At 43.5% G+C, this 26061-nt stretch overlaps 1 protein-coding gene across 1 annotated transcript in view; it reads right to left on the bottom strand.

The window, feature by feature from the left end:
• Positions 1-23281, bottom strand: part of bean1 (brain expressed, associated with NEDD4, 1) — a 77370-nt gene extending 54089 nt beyond the window's left edge. Inside the window, 2 exon segments of the mRNA XM_079559983.1 lie at positions 10528-10657; positions 22774-23281. Of these exon segments, the coding sequence (XP_079416109.1) occupies positions 10528-10552 (25 nt within the window). The 5' untranslated portion in view covers positions 10553-10657; positions 22774-23281.
• Positions 23282-26061: the final 2780 nt, after the last annotated feature.

Genomic DNA, 26061 nt, shown 5'->3' with positions numbered 1-26061 from the left:
TCCCAAACACAAAGTGACGGGATCACAATGGACTTTCAGCTGAGCATACTCTTCAGTAAATATTTTCCCAAAGTATTTCTGCGCTCAGACAGATTAGCGGGACCCGGGAGCAGGTGTCCAGTGCATATTAGGGACACGAAGCTTCTGTTTTTAGTGCCCTCCAAAACCCCACTACATTAGAATGGGACCGAGCAGCTGGGACACGGAGGTATATCCTTCCTGTTAAGAATGCACTTTTAGAGGAAAATCTTTTAATGCGTCTGAAACAATGTTGTTACCTAACCCATTATCCTAAAACAGAGCATTCCAGCTTCCCCCCCGAGCAGCAGCTGGATGGTGGGGGGATTTTAAAGTAAAGCCAGCATCTGTCCTGTTCTGGGTAATGCATTAAGACCCATTGCTACACCAAGACATATCGGTAAACTATCATTACGACCAAAACTGTGATTTTTTTATTGCCATGCTCTCAATTTTAAAATCTTCCCATAAGTAATTTAACTTGACTTGACCATGTGCCAAAGTTCAGCTTTAGTCCCAACTTTTGTAGTTTTGTTAGGCCTGATCAAAAAATAGACTGAGACATATGTTTTGTTTTTGTTGTGCTTATCTCAGTAATCTTCATCATTGTGTGCCTAATATGCTTAGGCCCAATCTCAATTATCTTTTCTTTTCATGTCAATAGCGATGCATTTAAAGTTGGGAAAGAAACTCCAAAGTCAGCCAATACAGTGCAAATAAACAGAGCGTTTACAGCAGCAAAGGGAAAACGTAGAACTGACACGTTTATAGCAATGGACGGTTATAATTGTTGCTCAAAGCGACTAAAGGTACGAAGGCAATTTAATAAATGTTGTAAGAGTGTTAAGTGTTGATGTTCGTGAATTGATTTCCCAGCTTATTTCCGTGTTTTGTCAAACTCCTCCTACCCCTTCGTCTGTAGTGTTCATCAGTAAAACCCTCGCTTTGAGGGCTATGTGGCCCCCTCCCACACCCCTACCCCTCGCTGCTAAATAGAATTGAGACACCCCTTCGTCCCTTGTGAAAGCGCAAATCGGAGGGGAAGGGCTAAGCAGAGGGCTAAGGGCGAGAATTGAGATTGGGCCGTAATATTAGAGGTCGACTGATATGGGTTTTGATGACAATTTTTGGGCATTTTTATTGGCTGATACCGATATATACCGCCAATAGTACTATAAATGTGTTTTTGATTTGTATACTTTAATGTCCCCGTAGGGAAATTTGTCCTCTGCATTTAACTCATCCTTCGATGCCACTGGGACAACCCGACAGCAGTTCCGCGCCCGGGGACCCGTCTCCATGATGTGGAGTCAGGCTGATGGTCAGAATCACCTGGCTGGAGGATTCATCTATTGCACATGTTTTTAGTGGTAGGGGAAACCGGAGTACCCGGAGAACATGCAAACTCCACACAGAAAGGCCCCGTCCAGGTGGGAATCGAACCCAGAACCTTCTAGCTGTAAAGCAGAGGCGCTAACCGCTGCGCTACCGTGCCGCCCGTCGATGTCGAGCATTGACAGCAGGGGGCGCTTTATTAGGTGCATATAGGGCTGATTTATTCAGGGCACTGATGTTTAGTAGGCACTTCAAAAGGAGCAAAAAGCAGCAGATTCCCAAACAAAAGTCTGTCTCGTATGATTCCAAGATTAAAAGTAAATGTCTGCAACGTAACATTTTTTCGAGGTGTACAAACTTGCAGCAGATTTTTCACCGCGTCATTTCTCAGCTCCTCTGAGGCCTAGCGAGTCTCAGGGCCATAGCAGGATGAGAACAACTGCTCTTCTTCATAAGGTCAATCAGCAGTTGAATGTCCCGCTAAAAAAAGAAAAGAAAAGTCCATCCTCTTCATGAACACCTTTAATGTGAGACATGATAACATCACGGTGGCAGTAGAGTCTTGAAGCTGCATTGGGGCACGCCTGACATATGATCCCTCCACTGTCTCCCCGACTCCCCTCTCTCCAGTCCCACTGCGCACTCACTCTCGGCCTAATTTTACGGCCGGCCCTACGCCTCATTTGCCACTTCCATCTCCCTCTCCGCTCTTCCCCTCTGCTCATCCACGGCTCATAGATTCCCCATTGAGCGACGGTCCCGCTGATAAGACGTGTGATACCCCCCGTTTTCACTTCACCTTTGCGCGCCTTTAATTCGCCCGGCCTTGGCCCTAATGGGAGGAGGTTAGCCGAGCGGAACAACCTTGCTATTTTCCTGACCCCTCGGAATTTCAATTTCAAATGAGCGATCCCTACGTCGCCCCTTTTATTCTTCCTTTCTTCTTTTTTCGCCGTTAAATCTGGTGTATTTTTTTTTCCCCCCGTGAGTTTTCCATAGCGTGATTGCGGTGATTGATGGCTCGGAGATGCGGAGATGATGCGCGCAGTCAAGGGGAACACAGGCAGATTCCGTTTCTAATGGCAAATATGTAGATTTGATCTTGGCATGCATAGGGTGAGGGGGGAATACGTTACAAACGCACATGAAATGAATGGATATGCCACCGATCCCATCTAAGGGTTTTGTTATTGCTGACATGTTTGCTCAGGGGCAACAGGGCAAGAGCGGAAAACTAATAGGGGTACAAAAGGGCCAAAAAAGGAAGAGGAAGAACACAGTCTGTCAATACCAAAGAGAGGCTGCAGGACTTTGGGTCAGTGCTCTCCTAACGCATGCTTTCACCCGGAAACAGCAATCGCTATTTTATCAACATTACGCCATAGATTTAGACAAACTTCAACTTAAAGGAACAACTGTTTGAACAACCGTTTTTCAAACCTGTCCGGTCTTTGTGCCCGTGGAAGAGCATGGTGGCTTCTAACTTCACCCCCGTTTGAAGCTATAGGACTACATTGGGAGAGGCCAAATGCTAACAACATCTTTGGTCATTTTGCGTGACTGAGGGCACGCATAAAGACCAGACAGGTACACATCAACTTGTCTAAGCTCAGGTAAGAACATACATCAATATGGAAAAACAGTGGCTTGTTCCTTTAAGGCAAGACGCTGCAGGTGAAGAGGAAAAAAAGAGTTTTAAATTTTAAAGAAAGCTAAGTAACTTGTTTACCATAATAAATCCTTTCCGTAGTACCTCTGGGGGTAATACAAGTGTTAATGGGATGATTGGAGGGTCTTTCATCTCCCCCTGATGTCTCGGGCCAGAAAACCATGCTTGCAACTTCCCTGCCTTCGGGTCGGAATCGCCAATACACACTAATGGAATCACGAAGAAGAAGCTAACAGGCTAACGGGCAAAGCTAACTGTGGGCTAGCGCCACTTTAAACAGTATTTACAGCAAAGTTTGAGTGAAAAAAATGATCTCCATTGTGTAATTGGATGTACAATATATCCCTCTCTCCCTTTGTCGTTTCTGTCTGCGTATTATTTACTCTCACGGACAATTAATGAGTAAAAAAAACGCAACTTATGGCCTCTAGGGGTATGAGCTATTTAGTACTGCTGTAACCTTTAATTGCAGATTACTGACATAAATAGAAGAGGGAAAGAGTTGTGTCACAAGTTTTCCGTGATGTAGTGTTCAGTTCTACTGCTTTTTGTATCTGTTCAAAAGCAGGACCGTTTGGAACTTTGCTAACAGCCAATCAAATCTGTTTTATATCGATCCATTCACAGAGCATGTTGTCGCGACAGGAACCGATAACCACAAGTACAAGATTTCCTTAGATGTACTTAACAAGAATGTACCTGTGTAGATGTCGATGCTTCATCTTCGTTTTTTCTTGCTCCTGTTTCGTGTTGAATTGTCCAACATTTAAAGTTGAAGGGACTAGATGCAGTTTCTATATGAAGCTTGCCCCGAAGTAACCATTTTTTGAGTGACAGTGCAGGATTTTAGAGAAGTTGTGCTGAATAGATCTGGGCTCGACAAAACCTTTTGGATGAGAGGCGAAACGTTCTACACTTCAACTACAGAGTACACAAGATGACTCAAGTACCTTTATTGAAGATGGATAACTCCTGTACAACTGAGAGCCAACACAGACATACCTGGAGCAGTTTTAGCTTCAAGTCTAAACATTCTAAAATGAATCTAAATTAAGCTTCCTAACATGAACCATAGCTCGTCCGGGATGTGAGCCTTCCATTTAAAACCTGATAAAAAAACAACAACTTTGGACCCAGATGTGTTCATGACGTATATATTTTACAAACATCCGTGACAGATGATGTTTGCCAGCACCGTTTAACCTTCAGGCTCATGTCAGCTTTCTATCTCAGGCCCAGACAGCACCCAAGGGTGGTCCAGATTGGGATTACATAATCGCTCGACATTCATTTAAAGGATTTTATGAAGGATTTTTGAGCCTGTAGGTTTTATTTGACTAGACAGAACAGGGTGAAGAGCGGGGAGAGACATTCGGCAAGTTGTCAGAGCCGGGACTCCAACCCACTGACTTAGTTCAATTTAGTTCAGAATGACTTCATGGAGACGACAGCTTAGCTCACACGGTCACCTCATGACAAGCCTTTGCAAATTGTCTCCACTTTCTTTAAAAATAATATACAATTGAAGAAATAAAGAGGGAGAATTATTTATTTTGCAGCTATTTGTTAATAATCTCAAACACATCTTTATCATCTTAGACTTTGTTGGATTGAAAATGCCACATTGATCTCGAACAGCTGAAACTAAATATCCAGCAGACACACTTCCAGATTTTGAAGCGATCTCCACATAAGCCCCTCCCACCCGAGGAGGGTGGGAGGGGCTTATGTGGAGATCACTTGCTCCCCTTGCCTGTGCCACTGTTTCAATAAAGACGGAGAAAAAGAGAGGAAAAACAGACCGTATGGCGAGTGTGGCTGTTGTGAAGCTATGGAGAGTGTTTTTACTCTGCAGTGAAAGCATTAAGCTTAGCAAGAGACGAGGAGGTGAGGAAAGCATTTCCGGGGCACGTAGGAAATCAGGAGGAGCTTTTTTGGGAGCTGTCGCTAATGTGCTGAGAAAAGGGGAAGATTCAAAAATCACTCAAAGATGTGCGAGTGGCACGAAACACAACTTCAGAGGTGTTTTTTTTGTTTTTTTTCACTTCCGAGATCTGACGGGGTCGGGCAGACAAAGCGATAAGGACTAATAAGATATGTAGCAGAGTAAACATTTTGAGACTTACTGTATATTTATTTGATAAACTGCAACTTTCATGCAAGTCTGTGTTTTTTTTTACATTTAGAACATCAGTGCTCCAGAACTAAGTGTGCTGGGCAGGTGAGGGGTGTGCTGGGCAGGTGAGGGGTGTGCTGGGCAGGTGAGGGGTGTGTTGGGCAGGTGAGGGGTGTGTTGGGCAGGTGAGGAGTGTGTTGAGCAGGTGAGGGGTGTGTTGGGCAGGTGAGGGGTGTGTTGGGCAGGTGAGGGGTTTGCTGGGCAGGTGAGGGGTGTATTGGGCAGGTGAGGGGTTTGCTGGGCTGGTGAGGGTTGTGTTGGGCAGGTGAGGGGTGTGCTGGGCAGGTGAGGGGTGTGTTGGGCAGGTGAGGGGTGTGTTGGGCAGGTGAGGGGTGTGTTGGGCAGGTGAGGGGTTTGCTGGGCAGGTGAGGGGTGTGCTGGGCAGGTGAGGGGTGTGCTGGGCAGGTGAGGGGTGTATTGGGCAGGTGAGGGATGTATCGGGCAGGTGAGGGGTGTATTGGGCAGGTGAGGGGTGTGTTGGGCAGGTGAGGGGTGTGCTGGGCAGGTGAGGGGTGTATTGGGCAGGTGAGGGGTGTGTTGGGCAGGTGAGGGGTGTGCTGGGCAGGTGAGGGGTGTGTTGGGCAGGTGAGGGGTGTGTTGGGCAGGTGAGGGGTGTGCTGGGGGTGCACTGTGAGGCAGAGGAGGAGTGGAGCTTGTTTCTGCTTCTGCGGGACAAAGTTAGCTCGCTGTTTCAAAGGTTGCGCCACTCGCAATGCAATGTGGGATGCAACAACTGCAAAATATCAATGCTGAGGTGCCCAAAAGCGGTTTTATCAGCAACAATTGTGCATGATATGTCTACTTTAGTTTATAATGTAAGGCCTTTAAACGTGCCATCTGCTAACTTTTCTCTTTCGGCTTCACAATGCCTGGAAAATGAACATAGAAACCTATCTCCAGCTGATCTGCCAGTGTTAGCTTTATGAGACGCAGCAGAAAATGTCAGCCTTTGGGCCAACCTCCTGCAGAGAAAAGCTGACATATCCATACAGAGCCTTATCTGGGACCGCTCTTTTATTCATCGCTCTTTCTCTTATCCCGCGTGGAGTGTCGGACTGTCAGGGGGACCATGAATGCATCATGGCAGGAGGGCGCTTTAAGCGGGGAAAAATCAGTGAATAATGGATAGCAGATAAAGACAGGGAGATATTAGGAAGTGTGTCCAACAGGAAGACTGTGTTTTCCCTTTGATCCGCCTGTCAGTCACTCACAGCCTGCTGCATTTTACAGTAACTAATAAGAGCTCAAGAAATTTAGAAATCCACATCGCAAGGAGCCACAGTGGACTGCAAATTCACCTATGTGTTCCAGCTAACACAGATTAACACTTTTTTTTGTCAACAGTTCAAGACAAAAACTAAAAAGATAAATTCAAAATCAGGTGAGAACTCTACGGGTAATAACAGACTCAGACCTAAACTTAAAGGGACTAGATGCAAGCTGGCCATTTTATACTCACTGCCACCTCAGGTCATACGTGTAACTGCAGCTTCTATATTAAGCTCCTGCATGACGGCACTTTGGACCCGAAGTAACAACTTTTCGAGGCAGTTGTGGTGAACAGGTCTGGGCTCATTCGGACATGGCTGGAACATGTAGGGGGAGGAAAATACTTAATTTGAACTTCAAGTTTATTTAAATAAAGTATGAATGTTATGTTTAAATACAACATTGACAGAGGGTTTTACATTCACATTTGCAAATAGTGTGTCACTGGGGTCCATCTTTGTGAGAACAACTCCATTTTCAATTGGAGTTTTGCGGTCAGCTGTTCCATTATGTAGACTTGTTTAAGTCTCTGCGTCCATTCTGTCGTTGTTGGGGGGGAAGGTTTCCTCCACTTAACAGTAATCATCTTCCGCGCAATCAGCAAAAGAATGCGGAGTATGTACTGTTGGTCTTTGTCATTAATGTTTTCAGGTATGGAAAATACTTCATTTGAACATTTTTAAACTCCGTTTAAGCACGTTAAATCAATGATAACTGCAGATTTGACCAAATAAAGACATAGACAAGATCAAAGGTATTGTGTCTATAAACCAGAATGAGTCCTGGCTATAACCAGGATAAAAGACCATATTAGTCCAGTGCTCAGGTCTCTGCACTGGCTTCCACTCGCTCAGAGAATAGACTTTAAAACAGCTATGCTTGTTTACAAATCTCTTCATGAACTCACACCAAAGTATCTCTATTCACACATGTTGGAGCGCCTTGTGGGTCGACTCCACACCGCCCTATAGTTTCAACTGTATTTACATCAAAGCTAGTTCAACTGTAAAGAACTTGCCTCGCCTTTTCTGTTTTTTGTGTGCGATTGTGAATAAACCAACTACTAATAAATGACTATTTGCTTTGAACGTTCACCTCACACCAGCGAGCGCAGACAGTGGGGCAGTAAAATGAATTGAATCACGATTAAACCTCCCGTGACGACTCTTTGTTTGCAGTGCGATTGTGAAGAGCACGCTGAGGTTTGAAAATTTCGACCGATGTCTCCTGATGGAAACATGTTTTCAGAAGTCAAGGTTGACGAATCTCCACACGTTGCAGAGGTCATGGAGCTGCGTCCTCTCCATCTGTCCCCTGTCCGTCGCCTACTACTCTCTCTGTCAGAGTCTGTCTGTGATCGGGCACTGTTGCGTAACTCACTAATGCATCTTTTAGCGGGAGTCCATAAATGTCTGTTTTAGACAGTTTGAAAGCTGTAACTGAAATTGGGTGAAAAATAGATCAAGGGAATCCTCTCCACTTTAGCAGGATGGTGTTTTGTAGGAGGTCCTAATAACACTGATAACAAAAGTAATGCGTCTTATTCGGCTTTTTGCTAATAATTTAGTATATTTGGTGAATAGGAACTTATTACTTAAAATGGACATATCATTTATTTGAGGCTTTAAAACATTCTACAATATTATGTTTAAACATCGGAAATATTGTCTATGAAAAGTAAAGAAAGAAAATCAAGTAAGGAGTTCAAAGTAAGGAGAGAAGATCTTCAATAAAACTCTAGATAGGACATGGCCATAGCAATACGTTGGAACGAATGGCGATTCTGGCGGCCATCTTGTGACTGGCCCTTCTAATCCAGTGCAATATAATCAAACACCACTTATTTCGATCAATTCTGAGTTATTTCATGACTCTTTGTTCATTTCATGACTCTTTGTTCATTGTGACTGACCTTATGTCAGGTCTGGCAAGAATATGTGGTTTGCAGATTTTCAAATGTTATTTCAGTTTTAGAGGATGCACATACTTTAGATACATTTTAAGGCTGTATGATTTTGACACCAAAACCTAATTGCGATTTTTCAGACATATATTGTGATTCGATTTAAATGCATAAACTGCTAAAACAATGAGTGAAGGAAGTCATGTGACTTTCAGACGTCAAACAACATATTCTTGCTCAAATGTCCCCACATTAGAACAATAAACAATAATCTACTTTCAGAAATATTTAGTTTCATGTAAACAGCGCCCTCTTCTGGAGGAGTTTGGCTTCCACCTTTCCCCAACATTCAGAGTACCTCTGGGGGACAGACACGTGACTAAAATATGCCCGGGATGGAATCACATCTATGTGAGATCGCAAGGCTTGACAATTCTGATCGGCGACATCTATCACTCAAACTGTAGACTACAGCAGCAGTCAACACCCATAAACCTGGCAGCCCCACTACATTTGTTAATGGATTTTCCTCTGTCAAACACATAATTCAGTTCTATTTATATCAAACATTAATGTTTATTTAACAATGACACAATGAATGCTACTGAACCCAGGGATTGAATAGACAAAACAACGCTAATGTGGCTAAACAACACGACAAAATAAAAAGACATTTCAAATAAATGAGCTGATCCTGACTGAGATACTTAAACTTAGAAGTAATAAACAGATCACAAACAATGAGTGTATCTCCCGTTCTGTCGCTGAGTCCATGAGAATGTAGCTCCTGTCGTGGTTTTGCATTGGCTAAATGACTTAGCCTCGCCGGCCAGTCACTACATGGCGACACACAACGTTTTATGACATTTCTTTGAGTTAGAAGCTGGGCTGATCAGAGTTTCCGACTGCGCCCTCTGCAGGCAGGCAGACATAGAAACAGTGAAAACAAGTCCTCAGTCACAGCAAACAGCATTGCTATGTAAACGATGCTGATAGTTTTGCGTTCAAGAATGTTCAAGTGAACAGGATTACTCAAAACTATGCAAAATGAAGCAAAATACTACACCGGGTTTGTTTGTGAAGAGGGGATAATGTGATTAAATGCTCAAAAAAGTCATTGCATACAGTGTGTCTCCTTTAAGATGTTATAAAATGTAGTTATTCAAAACGCCAGCAGGGGGCGCACATCTATCCCTGCGCTTTTGTCTACCACACACATATCTGCATGTTCCTGGTAAACATGCAGACATGCGCAAGAGAGATTGACCACAGGCAGGTTCAAATGAAACCGGAGCTTCATGGAGTGTGGGCTGGTGTTTTAGTGCAGACGACGAAAACTGAACATGCAGCGGTTCTCAAACGTTTTAGTCTCGTGTAACACTTCATTAGAAGTGTTATTCATTTAGACTCCGAGCACCCCCTATCTCGAGGATCTTGCCAATATTATTACAACGTGACCAACTAAACTAAGATTGTTTGGTATACGTAGGAGTGTGTTGTGTCCAAAGTGAAGCTAAAATACTCTCCAAGTCATCATTAAACATCATTAAAACTATGTCCTTTGAAATTAATATTAAAATTCTGCTACTTTCAATTTTTTTTCTTAATCTGAAATAATTCCTCTGCAAGACGGTACATTTAAAAATGAATTTGGTATATGAAATGTACATAAATGAAGAATTAATAGTGTTAATAGTGTTGACTGACAACAAAATAGTGAAGTGGCACACAAGAGGCTAATGAAGCAGTGTAGATGAGCGATAGCAGAAGGTAAACTGTTTAGAAAACATGTCTGGGGAAGCTGTACATAAAGTTCACGATTGAGAAAAAGTTTCACAAATGACTGCTTTTAAAATATAACAAAGGATAAAACAAGCTTAATTCCAAAGAGACAAAAACAAACTGAAACACTTTTCCTCAATTTCTATAGGAATTACATCTCCACATCAAAATCAAGCAGCTTAAATGAATGAGATTTAAAATAACAAAAAGAAAATAAATAACTAATAAACTAATACGTCAACAAAATAAAGCTTTGCATCAGGCTTTCCAACATCCAATGATAGAGAACTCTACAGCAGAAATCTCACAATCTCGCCTTAAAATTATTTATTTCCTACAAAGAAACAGGTTGTAGAAAAGTGTTTTTATTTTTACCTGAGCAGATCAGTTTCATCAGCATGAACCCCTCCGTGTGTGAGAGTCTCCTATTGGCACATCTCAACAGGCAGCCCAACTTCTGTCTGCTGCTCCGCAGCTCCTCCCCGAGCGCTCTTATACACCGGGACTGTGGAGAGAGAGAGAGGGGGAGAGGTCGGAGAGACAGAGGGAGGGAAAGAGAGAAAGAGAGGGAGAGTGAGAGGGGAGAGAGTGAGAGAGGGGGAGGGAGGGAGGGAGGGAGAGGGGGAATGAGAGGGGGAGAGAGTGAGAAAGGGGGAGGGAGGGAAAGAGAGAAAAAGAGAGAGAGAGAGGGTGTATGTATGGAGAGAGAGAGAGATAGGGAGGGAGATATAGAGAGAGAGTCAGGGGGAGAGAGGAAGAGAGAGGGAGGGGAGAGAGAGTGAGAGGGGAGAGAGAGGAACAGAGTGAGAGAGAGGGAGAGAGAGAGGGAGGGAGAAGGGAAAGAAAGGGGGAGAAGGGGAGAGAGCAAGAGAGAGAGAGGGGGGTATGTATGGAGAGAGAGGGAGGGAGAGAGAGAGGGAGAGGAAGAGAGAAAGAGGGGAGAGAGAGAGGAAGAGAGAGAGAAAAAGGAATGGGGAGAAGGAGGGAGGGAGAGGAAGAGGGTAGAAAACGAGAGAGAGCAAGAGGGAGAGAGGAAGAGAGAGGGAGGTAAGTATGGAGAGAGAGAGAGAAAGAAGTAAAAAGAAAAGGAAGGAAAGACCGAGAGAGGGAGGGTGAGACAAAGAGAGAGGTCGGAGTGAGAGGTTAATTCAAATAATTCATTTTCATTGTTTATTTCATTTATGAATGATTAAGTGTATATCAGTACCTACACATGACTGTAAATATGACACAATAGGTTGCGTTCACGTGCTAGAATTTGATCATGTCATAATCTCAGATGAAGGGCAGATGCAAACAGAGCTCAACAGTCGAAGCTCCGCCCAGTCACAGAAGTAAAAATCCCATTTAGGGAGCGCCAACAACAGCTCCTTTACTGCAACTGAAACGTTAGAGCTACTTATGCTGCTATCCTTATACTTTACTACATTGACTCAAATGATTGCCGATTGTGTTCAGCAAGCTCAGAGCCTGAAGGCCATTTTTCATCCATGGTCCCTGGACAGATGTTATGTGTCATCAAATTGTTATGACAATAATTACTGTTACAGACAAGGGACAACGAAGAAACAGGAGCCAAGAGCCCAGCAGGGGGCAGCGAGAGGTGGTCTTGTCAGTGCTCACAGTTATGATTTTCGAGGAGTCATTGTTTCTTTGTTGATTTTTAAATAAATTGTATGCGTTTCTGTTTCTGATTGTTCAAAACGAAAAGCTTGGACAAAGAAGGTCTATTTGACTAAAGGGGATGACGCCGTCCCCTCCTGATGCTCCTATGGTTCTAATGTGCACTATTGTTTTTTCCATTACATTTCAGAGCTTGCATGGAGAAAGAGAGAGATGACGTGGAAAGAAAGAAGGGGGGAAGGTGGAGAGAGTGAGAGTAAACTGGTTAGTGATGAGAGGAGACAGTCCGGCTGATAGTTCACACCCCGGGGCCACCGCCGTTCCATCTGTTGCATCTACTACATCTGTCTCCATGGCGACCGGTTGGCGTACAGGGGGAGGGGTTACATGGCAAAAAAAAAAAGAATTGTGGACTGCACCCAGACTTTTACTCTTATGTAATCGCACTTAATCTTTGAACAAAAGGGGGGGGGGTGTGTGTGTTGTAAAACAAACACACACAGACGCAGGTTTATTGAGTAGAAGAACTGAGGCCTGAGGTCATGTCCCTGTGGAACCATAACACAGTGTGTGGGCGGACACACAAACACTGGCCCTCGGTCCACACGGACGCCGCAAACAAGGCCACTGTATCAGAGGCAACACTCGGCATATCACTGCAGGTTAATGGGGGGGGGAAGGAAATATTCATATAGTCTGTTTTTACACTTTGAAAATAAAACTACAACAGAGAAAACTAGGGGGATTGCAACCAGGAGACTGTGAGACCGATCCCAACACCGACTTTTAATTTAAAAAAAGAAAACATTAAGATTAGATTAGGCAATTATTAAAAACAAGTTGTCATCCACAATCCACATTTAAACTAGTCAAGTTTTAAACATGTTAGACATGCTATTTTGTTGTTTGCAGCCTTTGCAGTTCCACTATAGACTTCTATATGAAGATTTTAAAGTAACGTTGCTCTTACTTGAGTGTATATTTAAATGTCATTTGCCAAATGAACCGCGTTCCTTCAAAAAGTCAAATCCTTAATCATGTTTTTTTAATGTCTCGATTAATCATTATAATAATAATAATAATACATAAGTCTTATATAGCGCTTTTCAAGGGACTCAAAGACGCTTTACAAATGAGACAAACAAACAAAGATGGGAGAGCTATTGTAGGTTGTAAGTGAGCTGAAACAAGTGAGTTTTGAGCAGTTATTTGTAGGTGGAGTGTGAGTCCCAGAGGGTGGGGGCGGCGATGGCGAAGGCTCGGTCCCCCAAGGTTCCACCAAATCCACAGCAGACATTCCTCTTTGAAAAGGACTTGTCCGGACACTTGTGAGTAAGCTGTCAGGTAACACTGCCATTGTCCAATAATCCAGACGAGAAATCACAGTGCACTTCCTGTATTGGGACCAATCGCGCTCAGAGTTAAAATCCTCACTTCCTGTTCGCACTCAGCACTTGCACTGTGTGACTCACGGCTCAGATCTGGCTGTGCTCTTACATAACGCTGCTCCTCTCCCCTCACAGACCGAGCGCCTCACCACCTGCTGATGTCACAAGGTGCTGCCCTCCAAGATAGTCTACTCTGGTTAGCTTCACTGGACATGTGACGCTATCGCCGATACGTCGAATATAAATAACTTCTTTTCATGGATTTTTTACGTTTCCTGTTGTTCATGATTAATATTCAGGTACTTTCATCAACTGTATTCTATATCTTGTTATAGGTCTCAATGCAATAAAACAATATCTCCAATCATCCCCTTTGTATTGCTTTAAGGGAGACCACGACAGAGAAGAATAAGACGCCGGGAGCTGAGGTCACAGCCAGGTCGGACGGCGATAACCTCCCTGAAAGCGGACCGCATCTCCCGAGGCTCTACATCCCGCCCCACCACACCCCCCCTCACCTGTACCCATGTCCCACTGTCCCTCCCCTCATCCATCTCCTCCCCCCTTCCTCTGACAGTCTATTTAGGCCCGAGCCGCCCTGTCATCCATTCACCCTGTCAGCGCTCTGTACGGCCGCCTCCCACACGCACACAAACCTGATCGGAACCCAGGCTCTGGGCGCGCGCCCGTGGGTCCCCGGTCCCTGTAATGGTAATGGGCCCGGGCAGTGCGTCCGGGAGAGAGAGAGGTCAGAGGTGCTATTACCGCGCCGGACGGATGTCACGGTGCTATTTTTACAGACGGAGTGCGCACTGAGGGGGATCCGAGAGGCAGTTTTATCGCCTATGGACTGGAGTTCTTCATGGCGCGTGTCAGGATGAAGCATGGCACACGCGTGTTATTTTAGGAGATACAGTGGGAGGAAAAAGTATGTGAACACTTTGGAATTTCTCACATTTTTGCCAGAATTGGTCATAAAATGGTCTGATCTTTATTTAAATCACAAGAATGAGTAAACAGTGTCTGCTTAAACTAATACCACCCAAACAATTACTTGTTGTCCTATTATTAATGGCCATAACATGTAAACATTCACAGGACAGCGTGGAATAAGTGGGTGAACCTCCTGGCTAAGGATCCTCGGAGAGCTAATTAGACACATTTATGCAGACATTTAGAGTCCAATGACTGAGGTGTGGTTTAAAGCAGCCCGCGCCACTGAAAAAGTTAAGAATTGTTCTCTTGTTGGGAAGCATTGTCTGATTTTCACCCTGCCTCGCTCAAAAGAGCTGTCTGAAGATCTAAGATCGAGAATTGTTGATTTGTATAAATCTGGAAAAGATTACAGCGCTCAGGTTGGGGAAACCGGAGTACTGCCTTCAGTGCTCCTCTGAAAACGGGCCTTAACTTTTGTAACGTATTAACGTATGTGCGCGTGTCACTGCTGTCTTTTACAACTGCTGTTTCCCAGGAAGGAAGTGACCATGGATGAATTACAGCATCATCTCTGTCGACTTTCGTGCTACACGTGGAAATTTAAAAAAAAGTCAATATTAGTGAATGAATAAGTGTGGGAAGACCAGAGAGCGTCGTAATGTTATAGTGAGTTTGGTAAAAAAAAAAAAAATTGCAGCCGTTTCTGTTCATGAGTTCAATTAACAGTTTAGGGGAGGCCAGATAGACGGTTTATGCACAACTGCAGCCTCTGGAGGGTCCTACACTTGTGCTGAATGATATGGACAAAATTTCATATCTCGATATTCATGTCAGATATTTTGATATCGATACAATACGATATAACTATGGGTTAGGTGAAAACCAAGCATTTTTCAGAAAAATAAAAACATAATACAAAAGAGTGCAGTTTTATTGATGAAAATCTATATCGTTTATATCTTGCTTTTTTAATTTTAATGTTTTGAATGTTCATATCTCCAAATCGATATGATAACGATATCCTTCAGCCCTATCCTACACCTTCAAACACCCGTTTGCTGCTTTGCTCCAGCTGTTCTCTTAATCTGATGTATTTGTCTGGCAGAAACCGTCCTCATTGTGCCTTTATCTGCACAAACCCATGTGTGCTCTGAATCAGCCAAAAATCTCTTAACAGTACGATGATTATACTTGATCTTCCATGTAACATCGAAGGTTTTCATACTTAGTCCAAGGCATTCAACTATTTCATGCTTTTCATCAGCAGAGAGATCCTTTTTCTTTCCCAGATTGCTTGAAAATGGTGATCTGTCTGGAACGTCCTTTTTCAGTAGTTTTTCCTTTAACTGGGCTTAAATGACAACTAATCATCCCAGGCGTCTGAGATTGATGTTTTTTTTTTTACCTTTATGGCACTGAAATACAATTTGCATAATAATTCTTGTGTAAAGGATACTGTATATAGATGGAATAAAACACAACTCTAGGTGTGTTTTTGGTGAGGGAAAATATTTTTAGTATGGTAGAAAGCGTGAAGCAAACAAACCCAAAATAACTCCACCCTCGACATACAAATACAAAAAAAACAACAACGAATATTTGAGAATGAGTCAACTTTAGCTTCTTGAAGAAAGTGCCTAAAAAAATATCTAAATAATTTTATGTAATAGTTGTCTTTCAACAACTGGTTGTGATTGCCATTTTGTGGCTGTTTATTTTCTTGGGACACAAAAGGCACCATTTTGGCGGAATGACCCCCATGTCCGACTGTGAACGCATGGATTGGGGGAGCCTGATATCATCTTTTTGGGAAAAATAGGGAGCGATGCATTTTGAAATGAGAAATTAGCAGCATGGCTATTGTCCACATGATGCTAACATACACGTTTTTATGTCTTTAGACTTCTTAGTATTGGTCGAGCACTGTTGTCCACGACTTCACAACGCAACACATGGAACAAACCATTAAAACCTGAAAAAGTCCATATGCCCAGCGAACACATTGTTCAAAGTCAGATTAGCCAAGAGTATTTTTAAAATGGAAATGATGATGTAATTTCTCCACAGACTCGTAATGCTCTCAAATCTAACAGTCTCTGCTGCCAAGTCCTCCCATCACATCCTCGGAGAGTTTGAGCTGAGAGCGGAGTGAACATGCTGAACACTGTGCTCATACGCCCCAGAGGCACTGAGAGTATCATATAAAGTACTTCAATTTGTCAGCGTACTGCTCTACATGTACACAGCCAACGTCTTTCAACCAGGAGGGACTTCAAGTAATACACATAAGTGAGGATACAAATGGTTACAGAATGAAGTGGTGGAAAGCAACAAAGTATTATCATTATTTTTCTAATCTTTAGATACGTAGTAAGAGTGAAGGACGGATGGAGTGTGAGATCGATAGACGGATCGGTGCGGCGTCAGCAGTGATGCGGTCGCTGTATCGGACTGTTGTGGTGAAGAGGGAACTGAGTCGGGGCAAAGCTCTCGATTTACCGATCGATCTATGTTCCCACTCTTACCTATGGTCATGAGATTTGGGTAATGACCGAAAGGACAAGTTCGCGGATGAAATGAGTTTCATTCGCAGGGTGGCTGGGCGCACCCTTCGAGATCGGGTGAGGAGCTCAGTTACACGGGAGGAGCTCGGAGTAGAGTCGCTGCTCCTTCACGTCGAAAGGACGTGGACAGCTGTGGTGGCTAGGGCATCTGTTCTGTTCATCTAACTAACTTAGCTGCTAACGAGTCTGGTGATTCTTAAGTTGCTTTATGCTTAAGGACTTGCATCTGTAAAACTAACTGCGAAAATGCATAATAAAGAGATACAGCATGTAATCCCGTCAGACCTTGGAAGCAAAGCAGCGAAGGGCCTGGCAGGACTTGGATGGGAGACCGTTTGGGAACACCAGGAAGCCAAGCCAATGTAATGCGTGAATAAGTGAGTGGTTGTGGTCGGAGGGGCCGATGGCACAGACTGGTTGCCTCGCTTCCATCAGTCTACCCCAGTGCAGCTGTGGCTACAATAGTAGCTTACCACCACCGAATATGGAGTGAACAAATAGTGCAATGTAAAGCGTCTTTGAGTGTCCAGAAAAGCGCTATATAAAACCAATGCATTATTATTATTATTATGTCTGTATCGAGCGAAATTTTGTTGCAGAAAAAATTATTGAAATGCTGTACTTGCTGAAGTTGCTTCACGCAAACAAACAAGAAAATCCGTATGGAAATCCAGTAAGGCTAACGCAAAAAGAGGCCAACTAGTAGTAGAAGTAGCAAGTAACCATCTCAGTACTGTTATTAAGACAAAATAAATAAGTAAAACATCAGGCACTGAGAAACTTTTGGACATGGGCTCTTCTGTTTAGTATGGACAGTCACAGTGTGGACTTCACCATTTCCATTTAACATCTTTATAAATCAACATCGTGAGACATAAAGGAACAGGCCACCGTTTTTCCATACTGAGATATGTTCTTACCTGAACTTAGACGAGTTGATGCGTACCTGTCTGGTCTTTGTGCGTGCCCTCAGTCACGCAAACCGACCAAAGATGTTGTTCGCATTTGGCCTCTCCCAATGCATTCCTATGGCTCCAAACAGGGTGAAGTTAGAAACGACCACGCTCTTCCTCGGGCACAAAAAACAGACAGGTACGTGTCAACCTGTCTAAGCTGAAGTAAGAACATATCTCAGTATGGAAAAATGGTGGCCTGTTCCTTTAAAGCAGTACAAAGTAACTCTTGCCCCTAGAGGCCATAAGCGCAACTGCAGGTGTTGTAGCATGTTACGATTTTTTAACTTATTAACTGTCTTGGAGAGTAAATACTACGCTGAAAGAAAAGGCGAAGGGAGAGAGGGATATTGTTCATCCAATTATACAATGGAAATATTTTTTTTCACTCAAACTTGGCTGTAAATACTGTTTAAAGTGACGCTAGCCCACAGTTAGCTTTGCCCGTTAGCATGTTAGCTTCTTCTTCGTAATTCTATTAGTGTGTATTGGTGGCTCCGGCCCAGTGGCAGTCAAGTTGCACACATGGTTTTCTGGCCAGAGACACCAGGGGAAGATGAAAGACCCTCCAATCATCCCATAAACACTTGCATTACCCCCACAGGGACTACGTAAAGGATTCATCAAGGTAAACACGCTACTTAGTACTGCTTTAAGAAACAAATCACACCACTAATCCCTAAAAAACAATAATAATGAAATTATATTTGATAAATATAAAAAATAATAACTTTTTCTGATGAGGCTATAACTTTATAACATGGTCATAATCTCGCACCTGTCAGTTTATCATAGTGTATAAGCCCTTTAAACACATGAAGTAACCTATCCAGTATACTGAGGAGTAATGTATGTTGTGATTAGTCCATTGTTGCGGCTGACGTCACCTGCACCTGCCTGGGTCCCCTCTCCTCTGGTACTTTTATGTAACACGGGGGAGATCACATGGCCCTCTCAGTGATGGAGGAGAGGCCTATTAAAAACAGCGCGCTGGCCTGGATCCGCGGGCACTTCACTTCACAGAGGAGCGAGTAGGAGGGAAGCGTGTGCACTATCCAAAAACTCACTCCCTCTCAGCTCCTGCACGGGGCCCGCCGAGGTGAGGCGCGCACTTGGCTTGTTTTGTTCCTCAGTAAAGTGGTGTTGTGTCACTGTTGTTGCTCTGTCACAAAATTGTATTCTCCGAAGACAATGTTGCCTTCCCAAGAAGCGCCAGGTGCTGAAGGGTAAAATCAGGGCAAACCGGACGCATTACGCACAATGAAGACAATTCAAATAGGGTCAAGGGCCACGAGGTGAACACTGTGGACAAGTATCACCTTTTTGATGGAGTTATGAAAATATAAGCAACTGGCAAAATCACCTTTTTCAACAGTGTTGAGGGTGTTGAGAAATATTAACACTGTCTTCAAACTGATTTAAGTACATTTTTGCAATACACCATGTCTCCTTTAAATAAAAAAATAATACATAATAATAAAAAAGATGATAAATGATTTTTGGCTTTGCAATTAATTGAAATTCAATTACAATTTCACATGAATCAATTAGAAAAGATTGTTGACACTAACTTTATAATGTGTGTAATGCACGCACACGTAGGCTACCTAGCCCCGCCCCTCAATACACTCTATGCAGTTCATAAGTCTAAGGCCCTGTCCATACGAAGTCAAACGTTTTGGGGGTCTGTAAAGGAACATTTTCCAAACTCGGTCCCAGAGTGGAAAGATCTCAAAACGCCGTTTACGTGGCGCCGTTGTTACGACGTCTGTGCAGCTTTTACTAAAACGATGACATCACAGCACCAGAGTGGTGTCTGTTATCCATAATCTATTGATCTTATAATGAGTTTTACTCATGGATCTATGATGGTTTTACTCCGCTCCTCTTTGCTCCACTGCCGTCCACAAGCCACAGGTGACAAGTAGAAAAACACGAGTCAGTCTGTGTTTTTGGACTGACAGTAAAAGTCACTGACAGGTTTTTCTGCTTTAGTCATGTTATGTCTGAAGAATAAACACTCCTCCTCATCTCTTTACTCGTCACTGAAACATGTACAGCACTTTGGGCAGTGTCAACTGTATTTTAAATGTGCTTTATAAATAAACTTTGACCTTGACCTTGACCTGTAGATCCTAAATCCTTGAATCAGTTTCATTTTCACTGTTTACATCCCACTGAAGTTTACCTCGCATGCGCCCTCTACATCTTGTTCTATTATCTGTGTTAGCGTCACAGCGCCTCACACAGGCCTGGAAGATGAATCACACTGTTTTCACCGAGCTGAGTCGACCCATGTGGACGCACACATTTACTGAGCTGGCTTCGTGCTTACAAAGAAGGTTTCTGAAAATATAAGCGTTTTGTCTTCGTGTGGATACAGACTCAGTTGAATGAGTTCTGCGTTTGATTACAGCACATACCTGGTGTCATTTGTAATTAGCCATTTGTTTTTTTCTTTGTTATGGGGATTTGAATTATGACTAACATGATTGCGTTTATTATTTCTACTGTAATCGAGGAGTGATTCTCATAATGTTTAAAGTTTTATTCATTTCATCAGATGCACGTTTCTGTCATCTGACTGTTGAGAAGTGAACGGGGTGGACCGCCAAAGAAAACAGTGTTCTGATTTAGTCTCTTACGTCAATGTTCGCATTGGGAAACACAACAGGTTTTTTGTTTTACACTCGTACACAACCAATTACAGAGGTTTTGCTAAATCAGGTCCATTTTTTACCCCTTGGCTAAATTTGTCTGAAGGTTTATAATGTCCTCCGTCCTGGGGCCGGTCTGTCCACAGTTAGGGGGAGACTGGGGCCGGTTGTACTCTGCAGGTACTTCTAATGAAGCTTCTGCACAAATTCAACCTGGAAGACCTACCAGCTGCATTCATCATCGCCTCATCAACGGCAGCTCTTCAATCATCCAATCACAGACCCAGCTCAAGCCACACCTTCACGTCAGCCAATCACTGCAGCGCTCGTCCCTGCTCCAGCCACTCTTCCCACGGGTTCCCCTTCTTAAGCCCCCTGGTCAATCACTCAGAGTTTCCCAGCCGTGCTATGGCCCTCCTCCACCCCTTTCACCGCCTGGCCTCTCCCCAACTCTGCTCGTCGTCGACTGGTCTCCCCGGTCTCCCCGGTCTCCTCTTCCACCACCAGTCTCCAGGCTCCGGGGAAGATTCTGGTTATCGTTCATCAACGCCATGCAGCTCCTATTGTTCATTCAATCTTCCGCCGGGGTCTGAGCCCCAATCATGATTCGCGTTCATTCAATAAAACTTTCTTAAAGCCTTTTCTGTCTCTGTGAGTCTTTTCAGGTTGACTCATTTAATGCCAAATGATGCCAAAAAATATGGCAGAAGAATGTAGTTAAAAACGGCCCCTTGGCTTAGCCTGGCGGGACCAGAATGATTCCCCTCTGTATTTTTTTTAAACAGACGAACTGAGGCAACACTCAAACGAGCCCGAGCCATCAGATTTGTTTATTTGCGGTCACGTGTTGTTCGCAAGCAGTGTCACTCACGGGACGTGGAACTTCCTCAATAAGAATCTACAAACGGTGCACGAGAGAGACAGAGAGCTTTTTTATAATTAACAGTAAATGATCAAAAACACATCGACAGTCGTGAGTTTTGTGCAAATATTAACACAGAACCGCTAATAACACCACATCAACGGCAGACGCCCATCCTTCGCTGATTGGGTTACTCCGCTTCCTGTTTGCTTGTGAATGGAAATGTAGTTGATGCCACGGTCACCAGACTCAATCGCTGGTGCTGGTCCTAACATTCTTAGGGCTGGTTTTACCAGAACTACAGAAAGTCAAAATCATGGGCCTCAAGGAAAACAGAGATTGGAAAATCCACTTGGCACAAAAACCTGACCTGACCTTTCAGGCACCTCACAAAAAGTTTGTTTTTTTGTAACCTAGTGTTTAGGGTGGCACAGTGGTGCAGCCTTAAAGCTCGTGCTTCACAGCTAGAAGGTCCCGGGTTCAATCCTGACCTGGATGGAGCCTTTCTGTGTGGATTTTGCATGTTCTCCCCGTCTGCATAGGTTTCCTCCGGGTACTCTGGTTTCCCTTGCCACAAAAAACATGTACAATAGGCCAAGATGTTTGAGAGTGCGATGGTGGGACAACGGATGCAAAATAGCCCATGCCTACAATCCGGTGTGGTGTGTTCATTAACACAAAGAAACCAATAATTTAAATGATCATTACAGATCTATGTTGGCAAACAAAATGCACTTACAACAACAAGATCAATTGGTTACACCGGCTTTAAAGAGGCACATACTGATACAGCTTTGACAGCAGGCTTGGCTGAACACTAGAACACCAAAAGAACCATTTGAACTCTTAAACAGGCACTACAACTACAACTGTATATGTCATTCCTCATTTGAAAGCTAAGCACCTCCAGAACTCAGTGCCCAGTTACACTACAATAGTAATCAGTTAAAACAATATTTGCTTCGAACACGCTGACCTCGCTCTGATCTGGGGACACAGATCGGTCATGTTTGGAAACATACCTTAGACTACTGCACACTCTGCCTTTAACTTGAAACGAGCAGACTTCTCCAACAGGTGTTGGGGAGACTCCACGTGAGCCGCACACATCTGTGATCATCACAGGCTTTACGTGAGGAAGACTCACTACTTGTGCGAGAACTGAGATAACCCATTCAGCTCTCCCGACATCATAGTCAAACTCCACGCCTAATCTAAGCACAATTCTTCCCGCTCCACACCGTTTCAGCTGATGCCCTTCTTCGCCACAAACGTAAACAGTGAAACAGCTTGAGAAGTGTTTGGCAGATTCACCTGGCGGTCCTGCGCAGCCCTCTCCGTGTCGTGAATCTCTCCAGTTCCGAAACCATCGCGACTCTGAACTTGCCCAAACTGCAGTCTCCCTTCTCCTCCTCTGCTGGCAGTGCACCACTCTCTCCCCGCTAATGTCGTTACGTAACAGCAGCGAGTATGTGTACAGCCCGAGATGCCGCGTCCTGCACTCCGTACTCCTCTCCTCTTCCCTCACGTTTGCCAAAAAACAAAACACACACACACACAACCCCCCAAAAAAGCTCCAACAGTCCGCGGAAACGAGCAGAATCGCGGGGGAACACAACTGTAGATGAGGGTACTTACTTAGTGCGGTCATCCATGCCGTCCTCGCATCCTCTCCTACGCGCTCCGTTCCGTTCGGACACTTTTCGCTTCCTCTTTTTGTCTTTTCTTTTTTTTCGTTTGTCCTGCCCCTCCTCCTTCCTTCTACCGCCTCGCTCCCGTAGCTTCCTCCGGGGACTTGGCCCACCTCCTCAGAATAGCGCGCCGTGCGTTAAAAAAGAAAAAGAAGAAGAAACTCTCTCCGTACGCGTACTCCGAAGCATAGCGCACGCGTCGCCGGAGGACGTGAATCCCGATATCTGCTCCTCAGGCGGCGGGGCGAGCTGTCGGTGTGTCGGTGCCGTGTCCCGTAGAGGAGCAGGCAGGCGGGAAGCGGCGGTAGCCCGGGTGAAGCGTGTCATGCTCGGTGTAGGGGAGGCATTGGGGGGACACTAGAGAGGGATCGTGGCGGATGCAACAGCACTGCGGTCCGGATGAGCGCGAACCGAGAGGACGACGGGAAGAGGATGGGAGAGACTTGAGGACACTCGAGGAACGATCTGCACGAAAATGTGCAAATTATGTAACATAAGAAGTAGTACGTGTGTTGATAGTTTATTCGCACTTGGTGAGTCAGTGTAGTTTTTGTGACAAGATTGTGTAGGGTAGCCAAGTAAAAAGTAGTGACCGAAACAATTACTCAAATAAAAGTACTTAAAATGTTACTTGAGTACTGTGAGTAACCGTTCGAGTGAAAAAGTTTGATTTGAAGTTTGAAGTACAGAAGAACTAGGTTTTATCGATCAAAATGATTAGTTTAGTTATTTATTAGTTATTTAGCCTATATATTGTCATTGTATTAAATATATATATACTTTACACAAGCCTGTATTTATTACCAAGTTTCTTAAAGTGCTGCACTGTAGTCATTATTCATTCACTCCACACTCAGTGCAGTCAGCCACAGGTGCCCTGGGGCAGACTGACGAAAGTGAGGGAACCAATCTGCGCCATCGGCCCCTCCGACCACCACCAACCACTCACCCATTCCTGTCGTTCATTCAATCTTCCACCGGGGTCTGAGCCCCACTAATGATTCGCAGAACTAGATTTTGAAAAATCTGCTCTGTAAGTGCTTTAAAGATATACAGTATAATGGTACTTTTTATATGAAAAACAAACAAACAAACAAAAACACTTCATTGTTTCACCTTTCAGTGACCCATAGTGGCAGTATGAGTGGTCAGCATGTCCACCACAGTTATCTCTAGAATCGATTGTTTCTGGTGTAGGTTTTCCTAGAGACCACTGTGATGGACAGTAAAGGCGCCATGCTGACCATTCATACAGTCGCTGGGTCACCTCAAGGTCAATTACGCACAAAAATCACCTTTTTTTGCATAAAAAGTCGCACAATGCACCTTTAACCTCTTAATCCCCGCTTTAACCGAGCGTAGACTATCTCCAGTTCAGCTTTACCCATATCTAAAAGCTTCTCGACTGGAGTTCACGGCCTATAGGCCAGTGTAACGCCTCATTTGAAAGCTAAGACCTACAAGACCTACTTTTTGTGCTTTTGTTTGTCTGGTTTTCATAGACTTTCGTAAACTACATAGATTTCGTTGCTTTCTACATCGCTTAATTTCCTTGCTTTTTTGAGTTTTCTTTTTACATGTCTTTATGGTTTATGGTTTTTGTCACATTTTAGTCATGTTTGTGTTGCTTTTTAATTGTGTTGTTGCTTTTCCGGCACATTTTTGTTGTTGCTTCTTTTTCGCATTTTTGTTTTGTTTTTGTCACTTTGGTGGCTCTTTTTTTTTTTTTGCTTTCTCAGCACTTTTTAATTGTTTTTTGCTGATATTTATTGTGTTTTTGACGCTCTTTTGTCACTTTTTTGTTGTATTTTCATCCTAGTTTTCGTCAGTGTTTTGACGCTTTGTTCCTGTAGATTTGGGTAAAGCTGAAAAGGTGAAAATACCCGGTGGAAAATGGGTGAGCCTTCTTCTGGATAAATAGTAATAATGTTACTTTAGTATCCACATCTATGAGTGCAGTTTAAGCACATCTACTGTATAGACCTCCTCTGTTTCCAGTAATCTAGAGCAGTGGTTCTCAACCTTTTGGAGCCGCGACCCCCATTATAACAGTTAAAGGGGTTCGTGACCCCCGCCCGGGTCACACTGTGAGAAATCGGAACATTAGCCTGCATAATTCTTAAAAAACAAAGAAAAAAACAAATGGCTAAAATAAAATTCATCAAATTACGAACATATAATGGCACTCTGGTAAAATAGCACAAACATACAACAATACAATATTATAGTATACACAAAAGAAGTATGTATGTTTTATCGACCCTCCAAATTCATCTCGCGACCCCCTTGGGGGTCCCGACCGCTAGGTTGAGAACCACTGATCTAGAGGTCCCACAGTGGAACCATTACGTCCATGAGACCAGCCCAGTGTTTCCTATGGGGACTCTTGTTTCTAAGCAGTGTGAACGAGGCATGAGTGTTTGTTTTTTTAACTTAATGATCACAGTTGAAAGATAATTATAATACTCTCTACTCCACTACATGCTCTTAACCTCTAAACCCCGCCTTAACCGAGCACATTTTGTCCAGTTTTACTCGAATCTAAAAGCTTCTCGACTGGAGAGCGCATTGAGTTAGTTTGTGTAGGAAATGCACGGTATATTTAAATATGCCTCTAGGCCGGTGTAAAAACTCATTTGAAAGCTAAGACCTACAAAACTAATCGTAACTTTTTTGTTGTTTTCGTAGTTTGGGTTTTTTTTTTTTTTTTTTTGTCACTTTTTTGTGGCTTTTCTTTTGCTTTTCTTCTGATTTTTCATCACTTTTTCATTGTTTTTTTTTTGTCGCTCTTTTGTTGCTTTTTTTGGTCACTTTTTTGTTCGTATTTTCATCCTCGTTTTTCCAATGATTTTTTCAAGAAGCTTTTAGATTTGGGTAAAGCTGAACTGGAGAAAACGTGTTTGGCTCAGGCTAAGTTAAGAGGTTAGGAAAACAGTATAAATTGGCCGCATAATTGGTCTAATTTAACCTGACTTACTTTCCACTTCGAGTCAAAGTATACTTTGAACAAGATGCTTTATGCTTCTTTGCAAAAACGTGGTCATAATTTATCCTGTTTGAGCCAGAATTTCAGTTAACTAGTGCTGCACTGGAGCCTTCTGACCACAAGAGGGAGACACAACACCGCTACTTCAACTGCATCTTCAGCGTTTTCAATGCATTTCTATCTTTTCTCTTTTATCATTGGGAATACACTGTAGCTCTCTACACATAGACATGTTCAAATACACATGGC

The sequence above is a fragment of the Gobius niger genome, assembly GCF_951799975.1.
Source record: "Gobius niger genome assembly, chromosome: 7".
In the NCBI taxonomy this organism is placed as follows: Eukaryota; Metazoa; Chordata; class Actinopteri; order Gobiiformes; family Gobiidae; genus Gobius; species Gobius niger.
Note: the sequence above shows the minus strand (reverse complement) of the source record. Positions and strands in the feature narration are given on the sequence as shown.